This window comes from Hyperolius riggenbachi, chromosome 7, assembly GCF_040937935.1.
Source record: "Hyperolius riggenbachi isolate aHypRig1 chromosome 7, aHypRig1.pri, whole genome shotgun sequence".
Classification (NCBI taxonomy): Eukaryota; Metazoa; Chordata; class Amphibia; order Anura; family Hyperoliidae; genus Hyperolius; species Hyperolius riggenbachi.
In genome coordinates, this window is record NC_090652.1 from 257,707,976 (window position 1) to 257,728,407 (window position 20,432).

Consider the following 20,432-nt stretch of genomic DNA (forward strand, 5'->3'; position numbering starts at 1 on the left):
AAGTGACACAGGGGGGGGGGGGAAGGAGGCCACAAGGGGACAACTTCACACGAAAAGACGCAGGGACTTCTCCCCACACACAAACACATAGACTTTTGAGTGACAAAAAGTGCATCATATTGTCCGAGAATTACGGTATAATTGCATCTAACCCTACCTGTCTCCTCCCATAACCTTCTGGCCCTCCCCTAGCCACCATTTCCCAATTTATGTCAGACTTAGAAAGCTCAAACTTGCAACAATTCTATAATCACAACAGGACATTCCAACTATATAATTTTTTACTCAGATTATAATTGTAATTTGCCAAACATCCTTTGAAGATCACATGTAGCATACCAGGAGGTATATTTGAATGGGTCCATGAATCATTTTTTTTTGTCTTTTGTAAACGCTGGAATGATTAACTTTTCCCAGATTAAGAATAGTTTTTTGTGGATCATTCCTTGTGAAGTTGAGTTTCCACATTATCGTAGTTGAATATGTACAGCAACTCTTCCTTGAGATTCCACACCGTAGTCCTACTAGGGTATATCCACTTGTTATAAATGACCCTCCGACACATACCCCCCCCCCCCCCTTAGCCAGTGAGGTCCCTTGGTGTTTTCTTAGTCCCCTCCATGGTCCCACTGGTGGCTCCGGAGGTGTGAGACTTCGGCCAAAGTCGGTCATGCGCCATTTAGGCACCCAGCGCGTCGTCACACGATGAAGGGTCCTGCGCTCGCATGATATTCGAAAACCAGACCCTTACCGTGCATGCGCAGCTTCAGCCAAAGTCGCCAAGTTTACAGAGCTGGCAGTGGGACCACCACGGAGGGGACCCAGAGGACACCATGAGACCTCACGGGCTATGCTGGGCTGGAAGATGCCCCAGGTAAGTCTAGATTTCTTTTTTTTTTACCTCTGCTCAGGGTCCCTTTAAATGTCAGCCAAATATTTTTTTGCCCTTTGTGGTTTTAAAAACTTATCAAATGCATTTATTGACAACACCCTGGTAATATCAGTGATCTGCGCATGCACTAAGTTGGGCTTAGTAGAGAAAGTGGTGTTTGGAAAGGTCATACATGTTTCTCACCTCCTGGAATTAATACCACCAATTTTTGAAAATGACTACAAGTTTCCTACTTTAGTTGTTCCCTTTCCTTCTGACTGTAGGTAGCCCTCATGAGCTAAACCTGCTGGGAAGCCCGGATTTCCCCACAGGGGCATGTGCTTGGCTAAAATGTCAGGTCATACGCAGTACCTTAAAAAAAACAACTCTAAAATTTAAAAAGAGGGGACATAACGAGATGCGTATTTGGGAATGATGCATCATGGAAAACCACTTTTACTCACTTAGAGCTGTATTATCGCAAATACCTTCTATATTGAAAAGGCAAAATTACATTTAGGGCTCTTTCACACTAGAGGCTGCGGTAGAAAAGGCTGAAAGTCAGCCTTTTGCTTAACGCCAATACATAGCGTTTTCAAAGCGTTTTGAAAGCGTTTTACAGCTCATATAAAAACGTCCTTTTTTTTTTTCTATAAAAATAAGTGAACAAGTCAGCTGTAAAACGCTTTGAAAACGCTTTGAAAATGCTGAAGTTGGCGTTTTCCATTGACTATCATTGAAACGCCAACAGCCAACTTCGGCTGTAAACAGCCCTGAAAAAGCTCCTGGGAGCGTTGAAACGCAACGCTCCAAAACGCCGAGTTAGATGTGAAAGGTAAAATGAAAGTCTATGGACTTTCATTTTACCTTAGAAAACGCCAAGTTCGGTTAAAACGCAGATAAAGTGCTCTGGTGTGAAAGGGCCCTTAGCGTTTCTTTTTAAAACAGGACTTTTTTGTCTCTTTTAGCCCTTTATTTTTTCCCAGTGGCTCTTTAACTGAAGCACCTTACAGTATACCTATATGTAATATAGAATATTTATATTAAAACACCAAATGTATATTCCAGAGGTTAGCATTGTATTTTCTAACCACACAATAAAGGTTTTTCTTTCTGAACTGTTTAACATCATGTGTTGTACTGCGTTTGTGTAATTCATCACCTTTCCTTTATGCTGACAGAGGAAACGATCTGTAGTTGGGTTACACAACAGCCGGGCAGGGGAAGCAACAGTACTGACAACCGCATGAGAATTGCAGTTGTGGCCATTAATAGCATTTTACAAACACTTTGTACTTGTATAGCTTACAACATTCACCTTACCCAAGTCTCTATTGCCTTGCCAGGCAGAGAGGAAGGATATGCAATGTCCACAGTGTCAGGTCCAGTGATCATCACCCGTACAGCATTATAATATAGTGAAATCCCACAGTGCATCTGTAGAAAGAAACTGTACTGCAGTTGTGGTCAGCCTGCTATAGCTAGAGGGAACCTCAAGCGTGACCCCCTGATGTCACCAATCACCATACATTATATACTGTGGTCCAATAATAGGAAATAGTGAGAACATTTTATAGCCTCATCTACCTGTATTGTGTTGGAGTGGACTCCAAACAAGATGCATATAGCATTTTTTTAAAGGGACTCCGAGCAGTGCAAAAACTATGGAAAGATGCATATGATTTTAAAGCTCTCTTTCTCCTCTGTCCAATGATATATAAACCGCCACCCTACACCACCCTACGCCGCGGCAGCGATTTCGATCGCGACAATAGAGACAACTAAAAGGCGTAGGGCGACGATTTAGGAGTCGTCAGAATGAGGAGAAATAGAGCTTTAAAATGATATCCATCTTTCCATAGTTACATTCTATTACACAGGACGACTTTTTCCTAAAGTCAGCAGCTCCATTCTGCTATGACATCCGATCATGCTGATTGGCTGGCGGGGGGAGGGAGGGGTACAAAATAAAAAAAAATAAAAAATACATAATTTTATTTAAAAAATAAAGACACAAATATTTATAAAAAATAAAAATAAAGTCCTGGGAGCGATCATAGCTCACCAACAGAGAGCTCTGTTGGTGGGCATAAAAGGGGGGAGGAATCCCTTGTGTGCTGAGTTGTAGGCCACTGCAGCGAGCCCTTAAATCTGCAGTGGCCTATTTTGTAAAAAATGTCCTGGTCACTAGGGGGGATTAAGACCGCAGTCCTCAAGAGGTTAAATACAGGCAAAATCTGCAATACAAAAACTAAAGTTGCGCCAGTATCATAGCACAGCAGCCCCTGGAGTATAATGTGTCCCCACACACCTTTGAGATACATTAATATAAACAAAACTCCAGACACTGGAATAATCTGCTATATAATAATAATAATATTAATAACAATAATGCATTTATTGAATGCATTTTAAGGTTGAAAAACTGCCTTTGCATTTGAGCGGAGGGCAATACAGCGAAGCATATTCAGCTGTAAATAAGGCCAGATTGTGACTTTTGTGCCCCTAGGCCAAGCATGTTGTTGCTCCCCTTTCATGTGCAGAAGCTCCCTGAGTCCCTTCCCATTCCATGTGCAGCAGCGCCCCTCCCACTCCATGTGCAGCCCCCTCTTCCTTGTGTATCATCCATGTACTGCAGCCCATTTCTTTCATAAACAGCTCCCTTGGGAAGCCATTTCCCCTTTTTATGTGCTGCTCCCCTTTTTTAGTCTCCTCTATCATACAGTATGTAGCAACCTCTCTTTCATGTTCAGGTGGGGGACAATCAAGTTGTATTGTTTGCGCAATCATAGGCTGATTACTATTGTCAAAATTAATTCATTAAATGTGTTTTTGTTATTATTATTATTATTAATATTATTATGCAGATTAGGGAAAACTTGGCCCTCCAGCTGTTGAGGAACTACAAGTCCCACAATGCATTGCAGGAGTCTGACAGCCACAGTCATGACTCATAAAGGCAAATGCATTGTGGGATTTGTAGTTCCTTAACAGCTGGAGGGCCAAGTTTGCCCATGCCTGTTCTAGCCCCTGGAGTTTTATTTTCATTGTTGACATTTGCAGAGAAAGAGAAAGATGGCAGCCCCCATGTCACCATACAATGCAATGTGCAGCTCTGGCCAGCTAGGTATGATGGCAGTGTGCATTATTGAAACCTCATTATTAAGGTGTGTAGAGCATGGAAAAGGGTGTTAGGAAGTTTAGCTCAGGCTTGTTCTAAATTCCCATTAAAACTACAACATGACTTTTTTTTGTACATTTTAAAAAAAAAAATGTATTTTAGATGCTTATAATGGTTTACAATCTTGTTTAATTATTAAATTCAGTAAGAAAACATGTTTCATAAACATATGTATACACATATACTATATAGGGTTGCCAGGTCGGCTGATGGAGAAAACCGGACAGGGGGTGGAGTTAGGGGCGGAGTCAGAAGCACACTTTTATGTAGAGTGGGGCTAAGCAATGGGCTTTTTAAAAAATGTTTTTTACAGTATTTATATTGCACTGACATCTTCTGCAGCACATTACAGAGTACATAGCCATGTCACTAACTGTCCCAGTACATGCACATAAGAGACGACTTTTCACCAGTAAATGCACATAATAAGAGACCGCTTTTCACCAGTAAATGCACATAATAAGAGACAGCTTTTCACCAGTAAATGCACATAAGAGACAGCTTTTCACCACTAAATGCACATAAGAGACATCTTTTCACCACTAAATGCACATAAGAGACATCTTTTCACCACTAAATGCACATAAGAGACATCTTTTCACCACTAAATGCACATAAGAGACATCTTTTCACCACTAAATGCACATAAGAGACAGCTTTTCACCAGTAACTGCACATAATGACAAACAGCCAGTTGTCCCCAGTATATGTAGCCAGGGATATATGTGCCCAGTATATGTAGCCAGAGGTATATGTCCCCAGTATATGTAGGCAGGGGAATATGTACCCAGTATATATAGCCAGCGGTATATGGGCTCTGTATATGTAGCCAGGGTGTATATGGGCCCAGTATATGTAGCCAGGGTGTATATGGGCCCAGTATATGTAGCCAGGGTGTATATGGGCCCAGTATATGTAGCCAGGGTGTATATGGGCCCAGTATATGTAGCCAGGGTGTAAATGGGCCCAGTATATGTAGTCAGGGGGTATATATGCCCAGTATATGTAGCCAGGGTGTATATGGGCCCAGTATATGTAGCCAGGGTGTATATGGGCCCAGTATATTTAGCCAGGGTGTATATGGGCCCAGTATATGTAGCCGGGGTGTATATGGGCCCAGTATATGTAGCCAGGGTGTATATGGGCCCAGTATATGTAGCCAGGGTGTATATGGGCCCAGTATATGTAGCCAGGGTGTATATGGGCCCAGTATATGTAGCCAGGGTGTATATGGGCCCAGTATATGTAGGCAGGTGTGTCCCCCCCCCCCCCAGGAGGGAAGCAGTCAGCGCAGAGAAGAGGGAGAGCGGTGAAGAAGGGGGCCATCTCCCCCCCTTCGCTCACCTTAGGGTCCTCTCCCTCCCTCGCTGTCTCCTCCGATCGGTGTGTGCGGTGGCTGGCAGAGGCCGAGGGCGGAACTTACCTTCCGTGTGACCGTGTCTCCTCCGTCTGGTGACTGGTCTCGTCGCAGGCGCCGCGCGGGATGAGTTGCCACTACTCTGGTCTGATGCAGACCAGAGCAGCGGCTGCGGCACCAGAACTTCCGGCCGGCGCATGGAGCGACACGGAAGGTAAGTCCCGCCCGCTGCCAAGCGCCACCGCCAGTCAGCCACACACAGATCGGAGGAGACAGCGAGGGACGGAAAGCATCTAAGGTGAGAGAAGGGGGGGAGATGGCCCCCTTCTCCGCCGCTGCCCACCGCTTTCCCTCCACTGCGCTGCTCTCCTCCTGCTACAGGCGGCTGTCAATACTGACAGCCGCCGGAAAAGGCATAAAACCGGACATCTTAATTGTCCGGTTTAGCATGCCTTTTTGCACCGGACACAGCGGGCAAAAACCGGACTGTCCGGTCTAAAACCGGACACCTGGCAACCCTAATACTATATGTGTGTGTATATATATATATATATATATATATATATATATATATATATACACACACATTTACACACACTGTATATATACATTTCCATTTTTTACTCACTTAAATATGAAATGTTTTAACCAACTGTAGCCAGCAGCTGGAGCTCACAAGCACATAGGGTTAAGGTGCCCATATATCTACCAATTTCCGATTCGTTAATTATTATAGAATCAGATGAAAATCGGTGCTGCCAAAAGCATGCCCAATCAATGATGTGGCAGAATTTGGTTGCTTGTATCGATCGGACATGCTGCAAGATGTTGGGCGGACATGCTTGATCACGTGCGCGGCTGTAACTGCGTGCGATAATCGAATGACGAATGTGATGGAAACCACCGGCTGATGTCACCCCTAGTTTAAAAATGTGCCCCGCGTTGCCCTGTGCAGTTATAGTTTATCTGCCGCTGTCTCCGCGCTCCTCCCAGATTTGGGCCCCACGTTGTTGCTGACGCATTACGTTGTAGAATGCTGGGCGTGTGTGTGATGTCACATGCTGTAGTGTAAATCCCCCACAACCACGTGGGTGTGAATCCAGAACAGGTGCAGAGACAGCGGCAAGTAAAGTATAACTGCACTGGGCACCAGGGGGATACATGTACATTAGGAGCGTCAAGCTGATGAGGCAGCGTCATGAGGCCGATTCCCTAAGCAATTCATGCTAAAAATTGATCGGTAATCGGTCTGCGGCTTATGGTGCCCAACAGATCGCTCTCATCGCATTCGATCAGAGAGCGGTCCGTCTCTTGGTTAATTTGCCCGTACATCATCTGATATATGGGCACCTTTAGTCCGCAAACATTGCTTTATGGCCTTCTTTGAGGTCAGATTAAAGACAATGCAGAGTTTCTTGTGCTCTTGCTAGGATAAATTACAAAATACATTCTGCCCAGTAAACTCATTGTTTATAGCTGTCTCTAAAAAGCCACTTCTTCCCCATTCAGTTCTTTTCCATCCAATCCCCATCCCCTCCCCATCACAACAGTCTTCATCCCCATCACTGTAGGGCCTCACATTTTAAGGGATCTTGTAAACTCAGATAAGAACACCAAATGGGATGTGGAACGAAATCGGACTGCTCACACAAAACTCAGGCAAAACTTTGGCAGAACATATAAAGTCCATGCAGATAGTGTCTTGGTCCAGATTTGAACATTACCTCGAGTGCTGCAGGGCAAGAGTGCTCTGGACTGTGCAAACATGCCAGCCTTGTTTATTGTACACAGATGACATTACTTTGGAACAACGGCTGGTAGAATAAGTATATAGGCTAGAAGGAGTTGGGAGCTTTTTCACTGTATGTCATGCCGGACTGTAAGTCTGCTGTCACAACCCCGAAGGAGGTCCACTTTTTCACAAAAAGATGGACATTTGTTCTGCTCAGTGTGCTCACTTGTCTCTAATCATTCATGAGCAGGCATGGCTGTCCCCATATGCATATGTAACATGCATGGCTTTTAAGAACATCAAGATATTATGATAGGCAATTACTGAACTTGGATGGTAATAATATAAAACACTAAGAAAGGTTCCATTAGGTTGGTGTTTATAACTGTACTGTCTCTGTACTGTCTTACTTATTCCGGGTCTTTGGCGGGAATCTTCACTTTGTTCAACAGTATGACAAAGTCTTGAATACATGTTGGCAAGTACGATAATGGCAACCATAAGAAGTTGGCATCTGTGCCCACACCGTAGCGAGTCCTGGGATGTTGGCTAGTCAGAGCGTGCTCCATACACCATACCACAAGAGACAGGTCACTATTTCTCAGCCGGCTTAAGTTTTCCTTCTTTTTTGCATCTGAGAATAAAGAACAGCTAAAGTGAGAGCATGTTAAGGAAGACATACAGAGAAAAATATTAACCAAGAATTTATTTTAGCGAGATGAACAGAGGCACCAGAAGAGTAAAAGCAATCCTTAAAATTGTTAAAAAATGCTTGGAAGGTAGCAGTGGTAGCAGCATCCACCACTACCTTCCAAGCATTTTTTAACAATTTTAAGGATTGCTTTTACTCTTCTGGTGCCTCTGTTCATCTCGCTAAAATTGCTTTTACTCCTATAAGCAGACACTAGAAACTGTCCATTATTTCAACATACGTTTTTTTGGCATACTCCAAGATAGTTAAGTTATCTTGGAGTATGCCAATAAACCGTATGTTTAAATAATTGACAGTTTCTAGTGTCTGCTTATAGGAGGTAAGTCCACTGCTACCTTCCAAGCATTTTTTTTACAATTTTAAGGATTGCTTTTACTCTTCTGGCGCTCTGTTCATCTCCCTAGTTTGCATCCACCCTTGGTGGAGGGAGATTCCCCCTTTTTTCCTATCTACAGAGAGCGACTTCTTAATCCTGAGTGAGGACAGGCTAGAATTCTCCTCACCTGCCTATACAGTGGTTACCTTGGAGGTAACCCTGGTTAGTGAGTATAACACTTTTGTACTTTTCCATTATTCCATATACCAGTACATAGTACACTATATTGGGCTCTCAGGGGCCCCCTTTCTCTAAGAATTTATTTTGGTCAGCTACTTTATGTTCCTTGCACATTTGCTATTCTTTAACCACTTTACCTCAAAGGCTTCTTTCCCTTAAAAAACCTGAGCAATATTCACCTGTCAACACTCCTTCCATTCATTCGCCTATAACTTTATTACTACTGATCACAACAAAACAATTTATAGCTTGTTTTTTTTTTGCCACCAATTAGGCTTTCTTTGGGGGATACTTTTTGCTAAGTATTATTTTATTCTAAAAGTGTTTTAACAGTAAAAATAAGAAAAAAAAATGGTAAAAAAAATATTATTTCTTAGTTTTCAGCCATTATAGTTTTAAAATAATACATGCCACCGTAATTAAAACCCACACATTTTATTTGCCCATTTGTCCCAGTTATTGCAATGTTTACAATTTTTCCCTAGTACAATGTATGTTGACAATATTTTATTTGGAAATAAAGGTGCATTATTTCAGTTTTGCATCCATCTCTAATTAAAAGCCCATCATCTTTAAAGTAATAGTAATATACCCTCTTGACAAGCATAATAAAAAATGTCAGCCCCTAAGGAAACTATTTATGTATTTTTATTTTGTTTGTACATTTTGTTTTATTTATTTATTTATTTTAATTTTTGGGGGTAATTATTGGGGAGTGTGGGAGGTCAGGGGTTAAATATAAAATGTAAAAAATGTCAAAATAAGGCTTTTATTGAAAAAACAATGTAGATGTAATTTTACTATTTGACCACAAGATGTCCTCGGCGCTGACTTCCTTATGCGCAGTATTACTATGCAAACAGGAAGCAATGCGTAGACGGTCATTCACACGGAGACTTAGATCAATGAACGGGAACTGTGTTCCCGTAATTTGTCTCCTACTGTTCTTTGTACTTTTTTCAGTTGCAGAGGGGGGAGGGGGGTTAAGGGTAGGCGCACCTAGGGCAATTAAGGTTAGGCACCAGTGTATGCTGTATAAGTTGTCAGTGATAGTGAGCTACAGCATGTATTGATACTTATTTGTATGAAATGTTTCTGACATTTTCCCTGATGCTCCCTCAGTCTTTCCTTTCTCCCCTTCCTCTTTTTTTTTGTCTGCACTGCGTATCATTTCAAGATATCCATGTCTTTCCACAATCAGCTACTTAGTTGTTATTATTATAATTATTTATTGGATGTATATAGCACCAACATATTACACAGAGCTGTACAATACATAGGATTACAGACAATGATAACAGGGGTGACCGACAGCACAATACAGGTAATAGACAATAGATACAACAATACAGGTGATAAGTAATAAGATACATAACACAATACAGGTAATACAACAGGTAGTAATACAACACAGTTGTCCCTTAATACTAAGTAGCCAGAGGTACCCTCAGTATTAAGTAGCTAGAGGTGACCCAAAGTATTAGGTAGCTAGAGGTGCCCTGGCTGAAGGGAGATGTTGTCAGTGGAATTTGGTAACCCGGGTGAATAACCTCGTTTATGCTTCACTTGGGAATCTACATAGGGAAGGAGGAAGGAAGCACTCGGGGAGGGGAGTGAGCCGTCTTTCCATCATCAGGCACCTGAAAGCACATGCCTACAGTGCCTTGTGGTAAAACCGGACCTGAGTATGGCAGTGTATCAAGGCAACCATGGAGTTTTGACACTGAGATATGAGTTTATTTGATTATGTGTGAGTATGTAAGCAAAATATACATGCATAAAGTCGTGTAATAACTATAACATTATTTTCTAATTAAATCCATCAGAACATTACCTATTTCTATGTAACTGTCTCCATATTCCTCCTTAATACCAGCAGAAAGTTTTCTCCAGATAGACATACGATGTTCTAAAACTTTCTTTGGATCAGATAGAGGTGTTTTAAATAGACCAGGTTCAATGCAGGAAACCTTGACGCCAAACGCCTTCATGTCTCGCCTTGGCAAAAATGAAAAGAAAGAAAAAGAAATGTTGACATTGGATTCTTCAATCTCGTTCAGCTGAAATACAAATTTACTTTTAGGTGATTTGAAAACTTGCATCAAACTAGGACAACTGCCCACGTATTGCCTCCATGCATATAAAATATAAACTCCAGGCCCTGTTAAAAGCCCAAGATTACCTCTCAATGCTGACCTGTCTTCAAATAAATGAAACCCAGATTGCCTTTAAGATAAAAATTGTCACAAACTGGGAATATGATGGCAGGAAGATACAACCACTGATATAATATGCAGATTTTGACTTTTCTTCAAAAAAGTTGACGTTGGTCTCACCCCCTGCCACTTCTCAATTGACAAATAAGATAAGCTATTAAAGCGGAATGAAACCCAGCATTTCTTCTTTTGCTCTAATAGATTATTCACAGCATATTATATACAACCAGCATTTCTTCTTTGCTCTAATAAATTATTCACAGCATATTATATACTGTACAACCAGCATTTTTTTTTTTACCAGAACAGCATTCGAAGGGTAATGCTGGGATCGATTTTGAGCCATTAAGATACCTCGATAGATAATTTCCGACATGTCCGATCTCCCGCCCGATCGTTTTGCTGCTCGATTCCGCATTGAACACAATGGAAAAAGATAAGAAAAACAAACGGAGGATAAGAGAATCGCCTGAGGAATCGAGTGGGGAATCGATCGAGGGGGAGAATCGAGCTGCAAAATCGAGCCGTGTATGCCCAGCATTACACACAGGACTTAGAAGTTCCCTGCCAGCAAAGATGGACACATCCGAAGTGGAGATAATGTTATCTTGTATTTAATTGTATCAAGTGAGGAATGTAAATAAACACTTCTCTGACTCTGCAGGTTCTGCTGAACAAAGACGTTATACATCTAAATAAGCAGAGGAAAAAATACAGGAGGGCTTAAATGCGGCCGATGTGCCTATATAACACAGCTTTTAATAAAGTATAAAAGCAATACAAATGAAATATGTATCATACAGTATATACAACTTTTGAACAAGGTTCTCTTCTCAGTTGATCCTTAGAGTGATGGGCAGTTTTGTTGTTCAGTAGGGAAACTAACCCATAGCATCTAACCCATTGAAACTAACCCATAGAATGTAACCCATAGAAACTAACCCATAGCATCTAACCCATAGAAACTAACCCATAGAATGTAACCCATAGAAACTAACCTATAGAATAACCAAGAGTCGGAAACGACTGAATGGATAGCATCATCATCATCAGGGAAACTCTAGAAATAAACTCACTTTATTTCAGAAGCCCAAAGCCCAGGACTACTGTTTGGACATACAGTTAGGCCTCTGCCTCTGTCATTTTTCATCACATGTTTATTTTGTACAACCAATGCTTGTGACTTTCTTTATAAATAAAATTCTGATCATGTGATTGTCACTGACTGTGACCTAGTTGTTTTTCTTTCCTTGCTGCTCCAATGTGCAGGAATTAATGGGATGCTATGTCACAGTCAGGGATACAGTACCTCCAGAGCCAGGAAGAGACAGAGGTGCTTTAATATTACCACAAATTCAAACCACAATTGAAAAGATAATCTTGGATTTTTATATTTTCTAATTTATAAATCAGCCTGTAAAAGGGATGAGGAGTATTTTGGGCTTACCAACGTTAAGTACAGAATTCAGCTTTGAAAGAAAACTCTACTGAAAAATTACATTTACTAAATACCTACATGATACCAAGGTGTGGTACAATTTTCAGAGCAACTCAAAGAAAAAAAAATATCACAAATTACGTATCTAAAGAGACACTGAAGCGTAAAAAAAATGATGATATAATGATTTGTATGTGTAGTACAACTAAGAAATAAAACATTAGGAGCAGAGATATAAGTCTAATATTGTTTCCAGTACAGGAAGAGTTAAGAATCTCCAGTTGTTATCTATGCAAAAGAGCCATTGAGCTCCATGACTTTCAAAGTTGCAGAGAGCTCTGTCTTCTGAAGCTTGTTATCTCAACTGTCAGTCACTGTATTTTCTTTTCCTCTCCAGAGGACAGGTCAAAACTTCACTGGCCTGCTCTGTAAAATCATTTAGAATGCTGAGTATTGTGTAAACTGCAAATATTAGAGAATGTTATAAAAAACATTATATAACTGAAAATAAAAACATGAGAATATTTTCTTTGCTACTAATGTTCTAGTAATTAGCTGTACTACACAACCAATAAATTATATCATTATTATTTTTTTTCGCTTCAGTGTCTCTTTAAAGTTCCAGTATCTACAAATAAGCAAGAAGGGTATTCAAAAGACTAGATTCTTTGAGTGGCAAAAAACCACAGGATACAGCTGTGGATCACAAGCCCATCCACACTCTTTGGTCAGCAGGGATGCACAGAAGGACTGTTGCACTCCAAAGAAAGGGGGTAGGGTAAAAATGACCCCATATTGAGCTTTCACAGACCATACTCGTGCATGCCCAGTACACAATTGGGAGCACAGCCATGAGAACATATTTGGCAAGCTCTTCTTGAATAAGTTCAGAGGGACCCAGAGCTGGAACAGAGGGCTCCAGGTGGATCGGGTAAGCCTCAGGTCTATCCACAAGTTTTCTACTACTGAGGTTTTATTTTGACAGTAGCTTCAGGTACACTTTAAGGAACTATACAAACTTACCGCAAACTATCATTGAATCCTTCAACCCCATATTTGGAGCAAAAGTATCCACCGCCACTTGCAGCCACTCTTCCGCCAACACTGGATACGTTCACAATCCGACCTCTGGCTTTCTTAATCATGGGAAGCATAGCCAGCGTGACATGGATTAAACCAATTAAATTAACTTCAATAGGTTTTCGAATGTCCTCGATAGAGAGCCAGTCCATCGGAGCCAGGGTGCCCATAATTCCAGCATTGTTCACCAAGCCCCAAAGCCCTACATTAAGAACAAACACATAAGGCACATAATAATAATAAGATTGCAACAAGAAACAATAGGGACTCACATGACAGTTTGCATTTAGCTTGTTTAATAGTATTAATGCATATCAAGTTAGCAATAACTGGAAAGACTATACAATGGCCCCTGGTCTGGAAAATCATTCATCAAATTTGAATAGAAATGCTCAGAAGCAGTATTAGCCCCCTCATCCCTTGTAGACAACAGTAAACAGAAACCAGCAGAGAGGGTACTTAAACCTGTTCCAGAAGCTGCTGATTTATATGTACAGTATGCTGTTTACTGCCTATAAGGAACCTTTTCCACTACCCTGCGTTTTGTGATCTGATTCTGATCGATAACAGATGACAAAACGTAGGGTACAATAAAACTAAAGGAAATGGCTGCTTCCATTTCCATTAGCAGGGGCAAACCTAGGATTATCAGGGGGGGGGGGGGGGGGGGGGGGATTACTGAAAGGTCTCCTTCAGCCACGCACAATACAGTATAATAATATGGTAGGACATCATGCGGGGTTACACATAATGCAATTTCCCGTCCGACTGACAAGATCTGACAATTATTTCCTGAATATCCGATCTGCTCCCGATCAACAACGAAATCTATCAGGAGCAATTTGGATACAGATAATCATAATGAGGACAGCCGACATTGCTAATGAAGGGGAAAGTGAAGCATTCACACAGCAGGGCACATGGCTGTGCTCACACCCGACTCTGTTAAGTTCCCCAGAGCTGCTCCATGCTCTGTACACACATTGCTGCTCCATGCTCTATACACACGCTGCTGCTCCATGCTTTGTACACACACTGCTGCTCTATGCTCTGTACACACACTGCTGTTCCATGCTCTGTACACACACTGCTGCTCCATGCTCTATACACACGCTGCTGCTCCATGCTTTGTTCACACACTGCTGCTCTATGCTCTGTATACACACTGCTGTTCCATGCTCTGTACACACATTGCTGTTCCATGCTCTGTACACACATTGCTGCTCCATGCTTTGTACACACACTGCTGCTCCATGCTCTGTACACACATTGCTGCTCCATGCTCTATACACACGCTGCTGCTCCATGCTTTGTACACACACTGCTGCTCTATGCTCTGTACACACACTGCTGTTCCATGCTCTGTACACACACTGCTGCTCCATGCTCTATACACACGCTGCTGCTCCATGCTTTGTTCACACACTGCTGCTCTATGCTCTGTATACACACTGCTGTTCCATGCTCTGTACACACATTGCTGTTCCATGCTCTGTACACACATTGCTGCTCCATGCTTTGTACACACACTGCTGCTCTATGCTCTGTACACACACTGCTGTTCCATGCTCTGTACACACATTGCTGCTCCATGCTTTGTACACACACTGCTGCTCTATGCTCTGTACACACACTGCTGTTCCATGCTCTGTACACACAGTGCTGCTCCGAGCTCTGTACACACACAAACTGCTGCTCCATGCTCTGTACAAACGCTGCTGCTCCATGCTCTGTACACACACTGCTGCTCCATGCTCTGTACACACGCTGCTGCTCCATGCTCTATACACACGCTGCTGCTCCATGCTTTGTACACACACTGCTGCTCCATGCTCTGTACACACACTGCTGCTACATGCTCTGTACACACGCTGCTGCTCCATGCTCTGTACACACACTGCTGCTCCATGCTCTGTACACACATTGCTGCTCCATGCTTTGTACACACACTGCTGCTCTATGCTCTGTACACACACTGCTGTTCCATGCTCTGTACACACAGTGCTGCTCCGAGCTCTGTACACACACAAACTGCTGCTCCATGCTCTGTACAAACGCTGCTGCTCCATGCTCTGTACACACACTGCTGCTCCATGCTCTGTACACACGCTGCTGCTCCATGCTCTATACACACGCTGCTGCTCCATGCTTTGTACACACACTGCTGCTCCATGCTCTGTACACACGCTGCTGCTCCATGCTCTGTACACACACTGCTGCTCCATGCTCTGTACACATGCTGCTGCTCCATCTAAAGTCAGTTGTAGCCGGGAAAGAAAGGAGGCAGTGCTGTTAGCTGCAGGATACCAGCAGATATTTTGGTGTCTCAACTTGTGCCTGTCCCCAGACACTGCACCGACCCTGGTCTGAGGGGGGATTCTGGGCAGCTGTAAACCCCCCCTGCGTTTGCCTATGATTAGTTGCGTTGAGATTTTGTACCGAACGCAATCGTCGCCCTGCCACATTTTAAATGCAATTGAACTCTCTATACTGAGTTTTTTTCAATCACAATCACATTAGTGGAAATTAGCTTGAAACATGATCGCATTGCAGAGTGATTGTGATTGCAATCGCGTTTCCCTGTCAGGATGTAGATTTCAGTCTCCCGTTGCTCCTGAACCCGTGATCCCTGTGATCCAATCATAGTGATCACAGCACTAAAATAAAGGGGAAAAAAGCCTCTAATCCTTAATGTGTACCTGAGGCAAATACGTCAAAATGTATTTATACTTACTTGAGGATTCCTCCAGCTCCCTGTAGTCAATGGGCTCCCTCTGTGTCCTGTCTGTTCCCCCACTGTCAGCCATGGTAAAGTCCCCACCTGAGTCAGTCGGGGACTACTTCTCATGCACGGCTGTGGTCTCGCTCCTCTCCCGTGACTGGGAGTGTTCCGCGCCTGCGCACTTACACGCCTTAACTAACTGCCCAGGTGTAGAATGCCATGGGAGTGCAACCAAGGAGGCACACGGCCAGGGCCAAGTATGCGCAGCAGTTAGCAACTACTGGGACTGACAGCAGAAGAAGGGAGGGGACAGACAGACATAGAGGGAGCTGTTCTTTTCTTGGGTTCACTTTAAAATAAACAGGAGATGAGAGAGATATGGATGCTGCCATATTTATTTCCTTTTAAACAATACCAGTTGCCTGGTGGATCTGCTGATCTTTCATGTCTCTAGGGTCTGTAGCTAAAAGTAATAAAGGCACAGAATCAGCAGTACAGCCAGGCTGTGTTTAAAAGGAAATAAATATGTCAGCCTCCATATGTCTCTCACATCTGGTTCCCCTTAAGGGGACAGAGCCTTTTAGACCTGAAAGGGTTAAAAGGCAACACACCTTAATTGTTTGCTAGAGGTCAATGTAATGCAAATAACTGCAAATTTTATGCAAAAGCTACTGTTACCCCCTTGACTACAGCATCAACACAGACATCCTTTCATTGGTTTACAGCCTTATATGGTTCACAGACCCAACTTACCTTGATCCCCAACCTCATCTTGGACCCATTCAGCAATCCTCTGCACATTCTGCTCATCAGTCACATCCAGCACAACCGTTTTAAGCCGTTCTGATGTCGCCTCATTCAGAGCATCTGCTCCTTCGTCTGTCAGACAAGTTGCTATAACTCGGAAGCCAAGTTTGTCGAACGTGCGAGCTGCGTGATTTCCGAATCCTGTGTCGCAGCCGGTAATCAGAACGTACTTTTCTGTGATGCTTTTTACCTTGGATCTATCTCTCACCATCCACCAGAGATACAGGATGGCCACACAGACCAGGATATACACAAACATTGTCCAAGTCTTCTTCTTTAGTGTCTCCTACCCAACAGAAAAATAAAACATTACATCAAAATCTTGTTAGTAGCATAAAGATAGGATATGATGGGGAAATAAAAGAAGACCTGAACTCAGAACTTCCTTTCTGCTGTAAAAGATAAGCAGCAGCTTAATAACCTATAAAGAAAAACATTACTTTGTTACAGCTGATACAAATCCTGCAATAAATCTGCAGTGTATCTACTTCCTACTTTCATAGGAGCAGACATAGGGTTAACATCCTGTGATTACAAATTAGCTGCTCTGCCGAGGTGGCCAGATGACACAGATGAGAGATCAAATTAAAGTTGTGATTAGTTACATATAAGGGGAAATTAGACATGCTAAACTCTCTAAATACATACAGGGTGTATTTCTCACTGTTTTCCTTCTGTCCTGTGCAAGAGTTCAGGTCCACTTTAATAGAATTGCTGGCGTGAGAGTCCGTTCATAGGAACAGTATTCCTGACAAATGTGCTGACTCTGGGAATGCTGGGATACATATCAACTGCTTTTTTTTCACTGCTAGGGAAGTCAATTATACCCATTAACAGTATGACCCTCATTTAACTGTCCCACCCGAATGTTTCCAGTAATCCAAACATGAGCTAAATACTGGTGACTCATCTCATACATGGTATAGTAATTGAAAACACTGCTTTAACCTTCATTTCCAAGCAGAAAAACACACAAAAAAGGTTTGTTTGTTTTTCCAAAGAGAAAATGCTACGACATTTAACAGAATTAAATAAATAGATTTTTTTTTAAGTAAATTTAAATAAGCCAAATTAGTTTTAAATAAAATTAAGTAAATTAAAATAACGAGAAGAGAGTAAACGTAAACTAAACGTAAACGTAAACTAAAGCAAGTCAGAAGCTGCATTTGATTGACCTATTTCTAAGCCGTCAAATTTGCATAGTTAAGGTTTGCATCGTCTCAGAAGTATTAAGAAGTATTAGGCTCCTTTCATGCTTCTTCTGTTTCCTTTCGATGCAATGAGTTGTTCAATCTCACCACAAGGGTTCCAGGTCATACCCAAGGCTGGATTTAAAATTTTTGTGCCCCCTTGGCCAAGTATGTTGTGGCTTTCCTTTCATGTGTAGCATTGCCCCTCCCATTCCACGTGCAGCCCCCTCTTCAATACATTTCATCCATGCACAGCACCCTACTTTCATGAGCATCTCTTTTGGGCATCAGTTTCCCTTTTCATGTCTTGCTCCACATACAGTATTTACCCTCCTCCTTCATATGTAGTAACCCCTCCTTCATGCCTATGTGCCCCTAGGCCTGCAGCCAGCCAAGATCCAGGCCGTTGTGGCCTTTACGCCGTGACGGTGTGGTACGACTGTACAGTGAGACACTACAATGAAAGTATGCCACACTTTTGTGATAAATGCGCACGTTGTACTGTTAACAGACTGCATGCAATGTTTTACAACTGACAATATTTGGCTCTTAAAATAGGCAATTCTATACTGAGGTAAGGATAAAGATGGCATCACCAAAGCATAAAGAGACTCTGAAGTCTCATAAAATTCAGCTTTTTATTGCAACAATGTCTTTAACATGATAGCCCTAATTAAAACGCTGCATCTCCGCGGCTGTAATCTAACTAAATCCCCCTAACTCCCGGTGGGAAATCCGGGCAGCGCTTCCGTGAGAGGCAGAGCTTTCAGCTACATCTCTGCCTCTCCATGCGTCTATCAGCACCGGATCGCCGCCTCTGCCCGCCCCTCTCAGTCTTCCCTAGGGGGGATTTAGTTAGATTTCAGCCGCGGGGATGCAGCATTTTAGTTAGGGCTATAATGTTTTGTTTTGCAATAAAAAGCTGAATTTTATGAGACTTCAGAGTCTCTTTAATGCAGGCTACACACGGTGCGTTCCCGCACCCGATGCGCCGCTCGATTCCCGTCGATTTGTTTATTTCCGACATGTCCGATTCGCGTTTCGATGGATCGTTATGTCGATTTGCCATACTTTACATGGCAATCGGCCTAAAAATCATCGAAGTGCGCTCGGAAATGCTCAGAAATAATCGAATCGACGGGAATCGAGCGGCGCATTCGATGCGGGAACGCACCGTGTGTAGCCAGCATAAAGGACTACTGTAACGAGAGCAATATGCCATATGTATGTCCTTTTAAGCAATACCAGTTGCCTGGCTATCCTGCTGATTCTCTACCTCTAATACTTTTAGCCATAGACCCTGAATAAGCATGGGGCAGACCAGGTGTTTCTGACACTATTGTCAGATCTCCTAAGATTAGCTGCATGCTTGATTCCAATGTAATTCATACACTACTTCAGCTAAATCGATTAACAGGGTTGCCAGGCAACTGGTATTGTTTAAAAGGAAATAAATGTGGCAGCCTCCATATACCTCTCACTACAGTTGTCCTTAAACCTTCAATAACAAGCAACTACAATTGTCTTTGAAACAGAAATAGTGAGTTTTGAAGAAAAGAGCGTTTTCCCAAGAGAGTTTCAGTGAAATACACAGTATACAGTATATGGTCATACCTATTATATTACCTGCCAAACACTTAAAGCAATGACTACAGCATGATACAGTGTGCTTTACCATGCATTTTTAAGTCAAAAGCTGTACCAACTACACTAAAAAAGGTCCTGGAGATGATTTATCAAAACAGCCGTACACAAAACCAGAGTAAATGTAAAGTAAGTGTCCAGAGCAACTGATCACATTCCAGCCATAGGACACCAGAAGTGAAAGGGATATGGAAACTGACATCTGTATTTCCTTTTAAACAATGCACATCACCTAGTTGTCCTGGTGATCCTCTGCCTGTAATAACCCTGAATAAAAGGTATCTAGCTGAAGTCTGACTGGACTAGCCACATGCTTGTTTCAGATGTGTGATTCAGATACTACTGCATGAAAGATCAGCAGGGCAGCCAAGCAACTGGTATTGTTTAAAAGAAAATAAATATGGTAGCCTCCATAGCCCTCTCACTTCAAGTGCCCTTTAATTAAACAAGTGATTCTGAATGGTTGGCCTGGATAGTAACAAAACTTTTTGCATATTTCTTTTCATCAGTCTTTAAAGATCAGTCCTAGTTGTGCCCTAGTCCACTAATGAATACTGTCTAGCCTATCCATACACCTAACTCTGTCCCCAGTCATAGTACTTACATGATGTGAACTCTCACAGAGGAGAAATGAAAGCTCAGAGTTACTGAAATGACAGCTTCCTTCTGTTGGTAGTAGAGGAAGTAGCCGGACTGTTTTATAGCATTGTATTGGGAGAGGTTATGACACAACATATGTCTGTCTACACAACAAGACAAGGTGTAATCACTGATGCATTTATTTACATGAGATTACGACCTACTGTTGTCACAGCCTACATATCACTGTGCTCTATGCAAAGTAACTTCCTGAATGAATTCTTGATCGTTAGATAAGACACTGCACTGAAACAGCACAGATCTTAAGCCCCATCTACACGAAGGGA

General features: G+C 42.3%; 1 protein-coding gene across 3 annotated transcripts; it reads right to left on the bottom strand.

Annotated features, from left to right (window-relative positions):
* Nucleotides 1–5,765: 5,765 nt before the first annotated feature.
* Nucleotides 5,766–20,182, bottom strand: LOC137524986 (dehydrogenase/reductase SDR family member 9-like). Of its 3 annotated transcripts, none has more exons than XM_068245586.1 (5): nucleotides 20,111–20,182; nucleotides 16,619–16,958; nucleotides 13,087–13,345; nucleotides 10,244–10,407; nucleotides 5,766–7,775 (listed from the first exon to the last, which is right to left on the bottom strand). In XM_068245586.1, exons 2-5 carry the CDS (start codon nucleotides 16,929–16,931, stop codon nucleotides 7,552–7,554), a joined length of 960 nt encoding a protein of 319 aa, XP_068101687.1. In that variant the 5' UTR covers nucleotides 16,932–16,958; nucleotides 20,111–20,182; the 3' UTR covers nucleotides 5,766–7,551. The 3 variants fall into 3 exon arrangements, with proteins under 3 accessions (XP_068101687.1, XP_068101689.1, XP_068101688.1); XM_068245588.1 differs by lacking the exon at nucleotides 20,111–20,182 and adding an exon at nucleotides 19,489–19,578; XM_068245587.1 differs by lacking the exon at nucleotides 20,111–20,182 and adding an exon at nucleotides 19,477–19,576.
* Nucleotides 20,183–20,432: the final 250 nt, after the last annotated feature.

Excerpts from the sequence above, each read along its gene's own strand:
- LOC137524986 (XM_068245586.1), bottom strand. The coding sequence starts at position 16,931 with ATGTTTGTGTATATCCTGGTCTGTGTGGCCATCCTGTATCTCTGGTGG. Across the intron at positions 13,346-16,618 it reads AGATGAGGTTGGGGATCAAG|GGCTTTGGGGCTTGGTGAAC; the intron begins GTAAGTTGGGTC and ends TTCTTAATGTAG. Across the intron at positions 10,408-13,086 it reads GGATTCAATGATAGTTTGCG|GCGAGACATGAAGGCGTTTG; the intron begins GTAAGTTTGTAT and ends ATTTTTGCCAAG.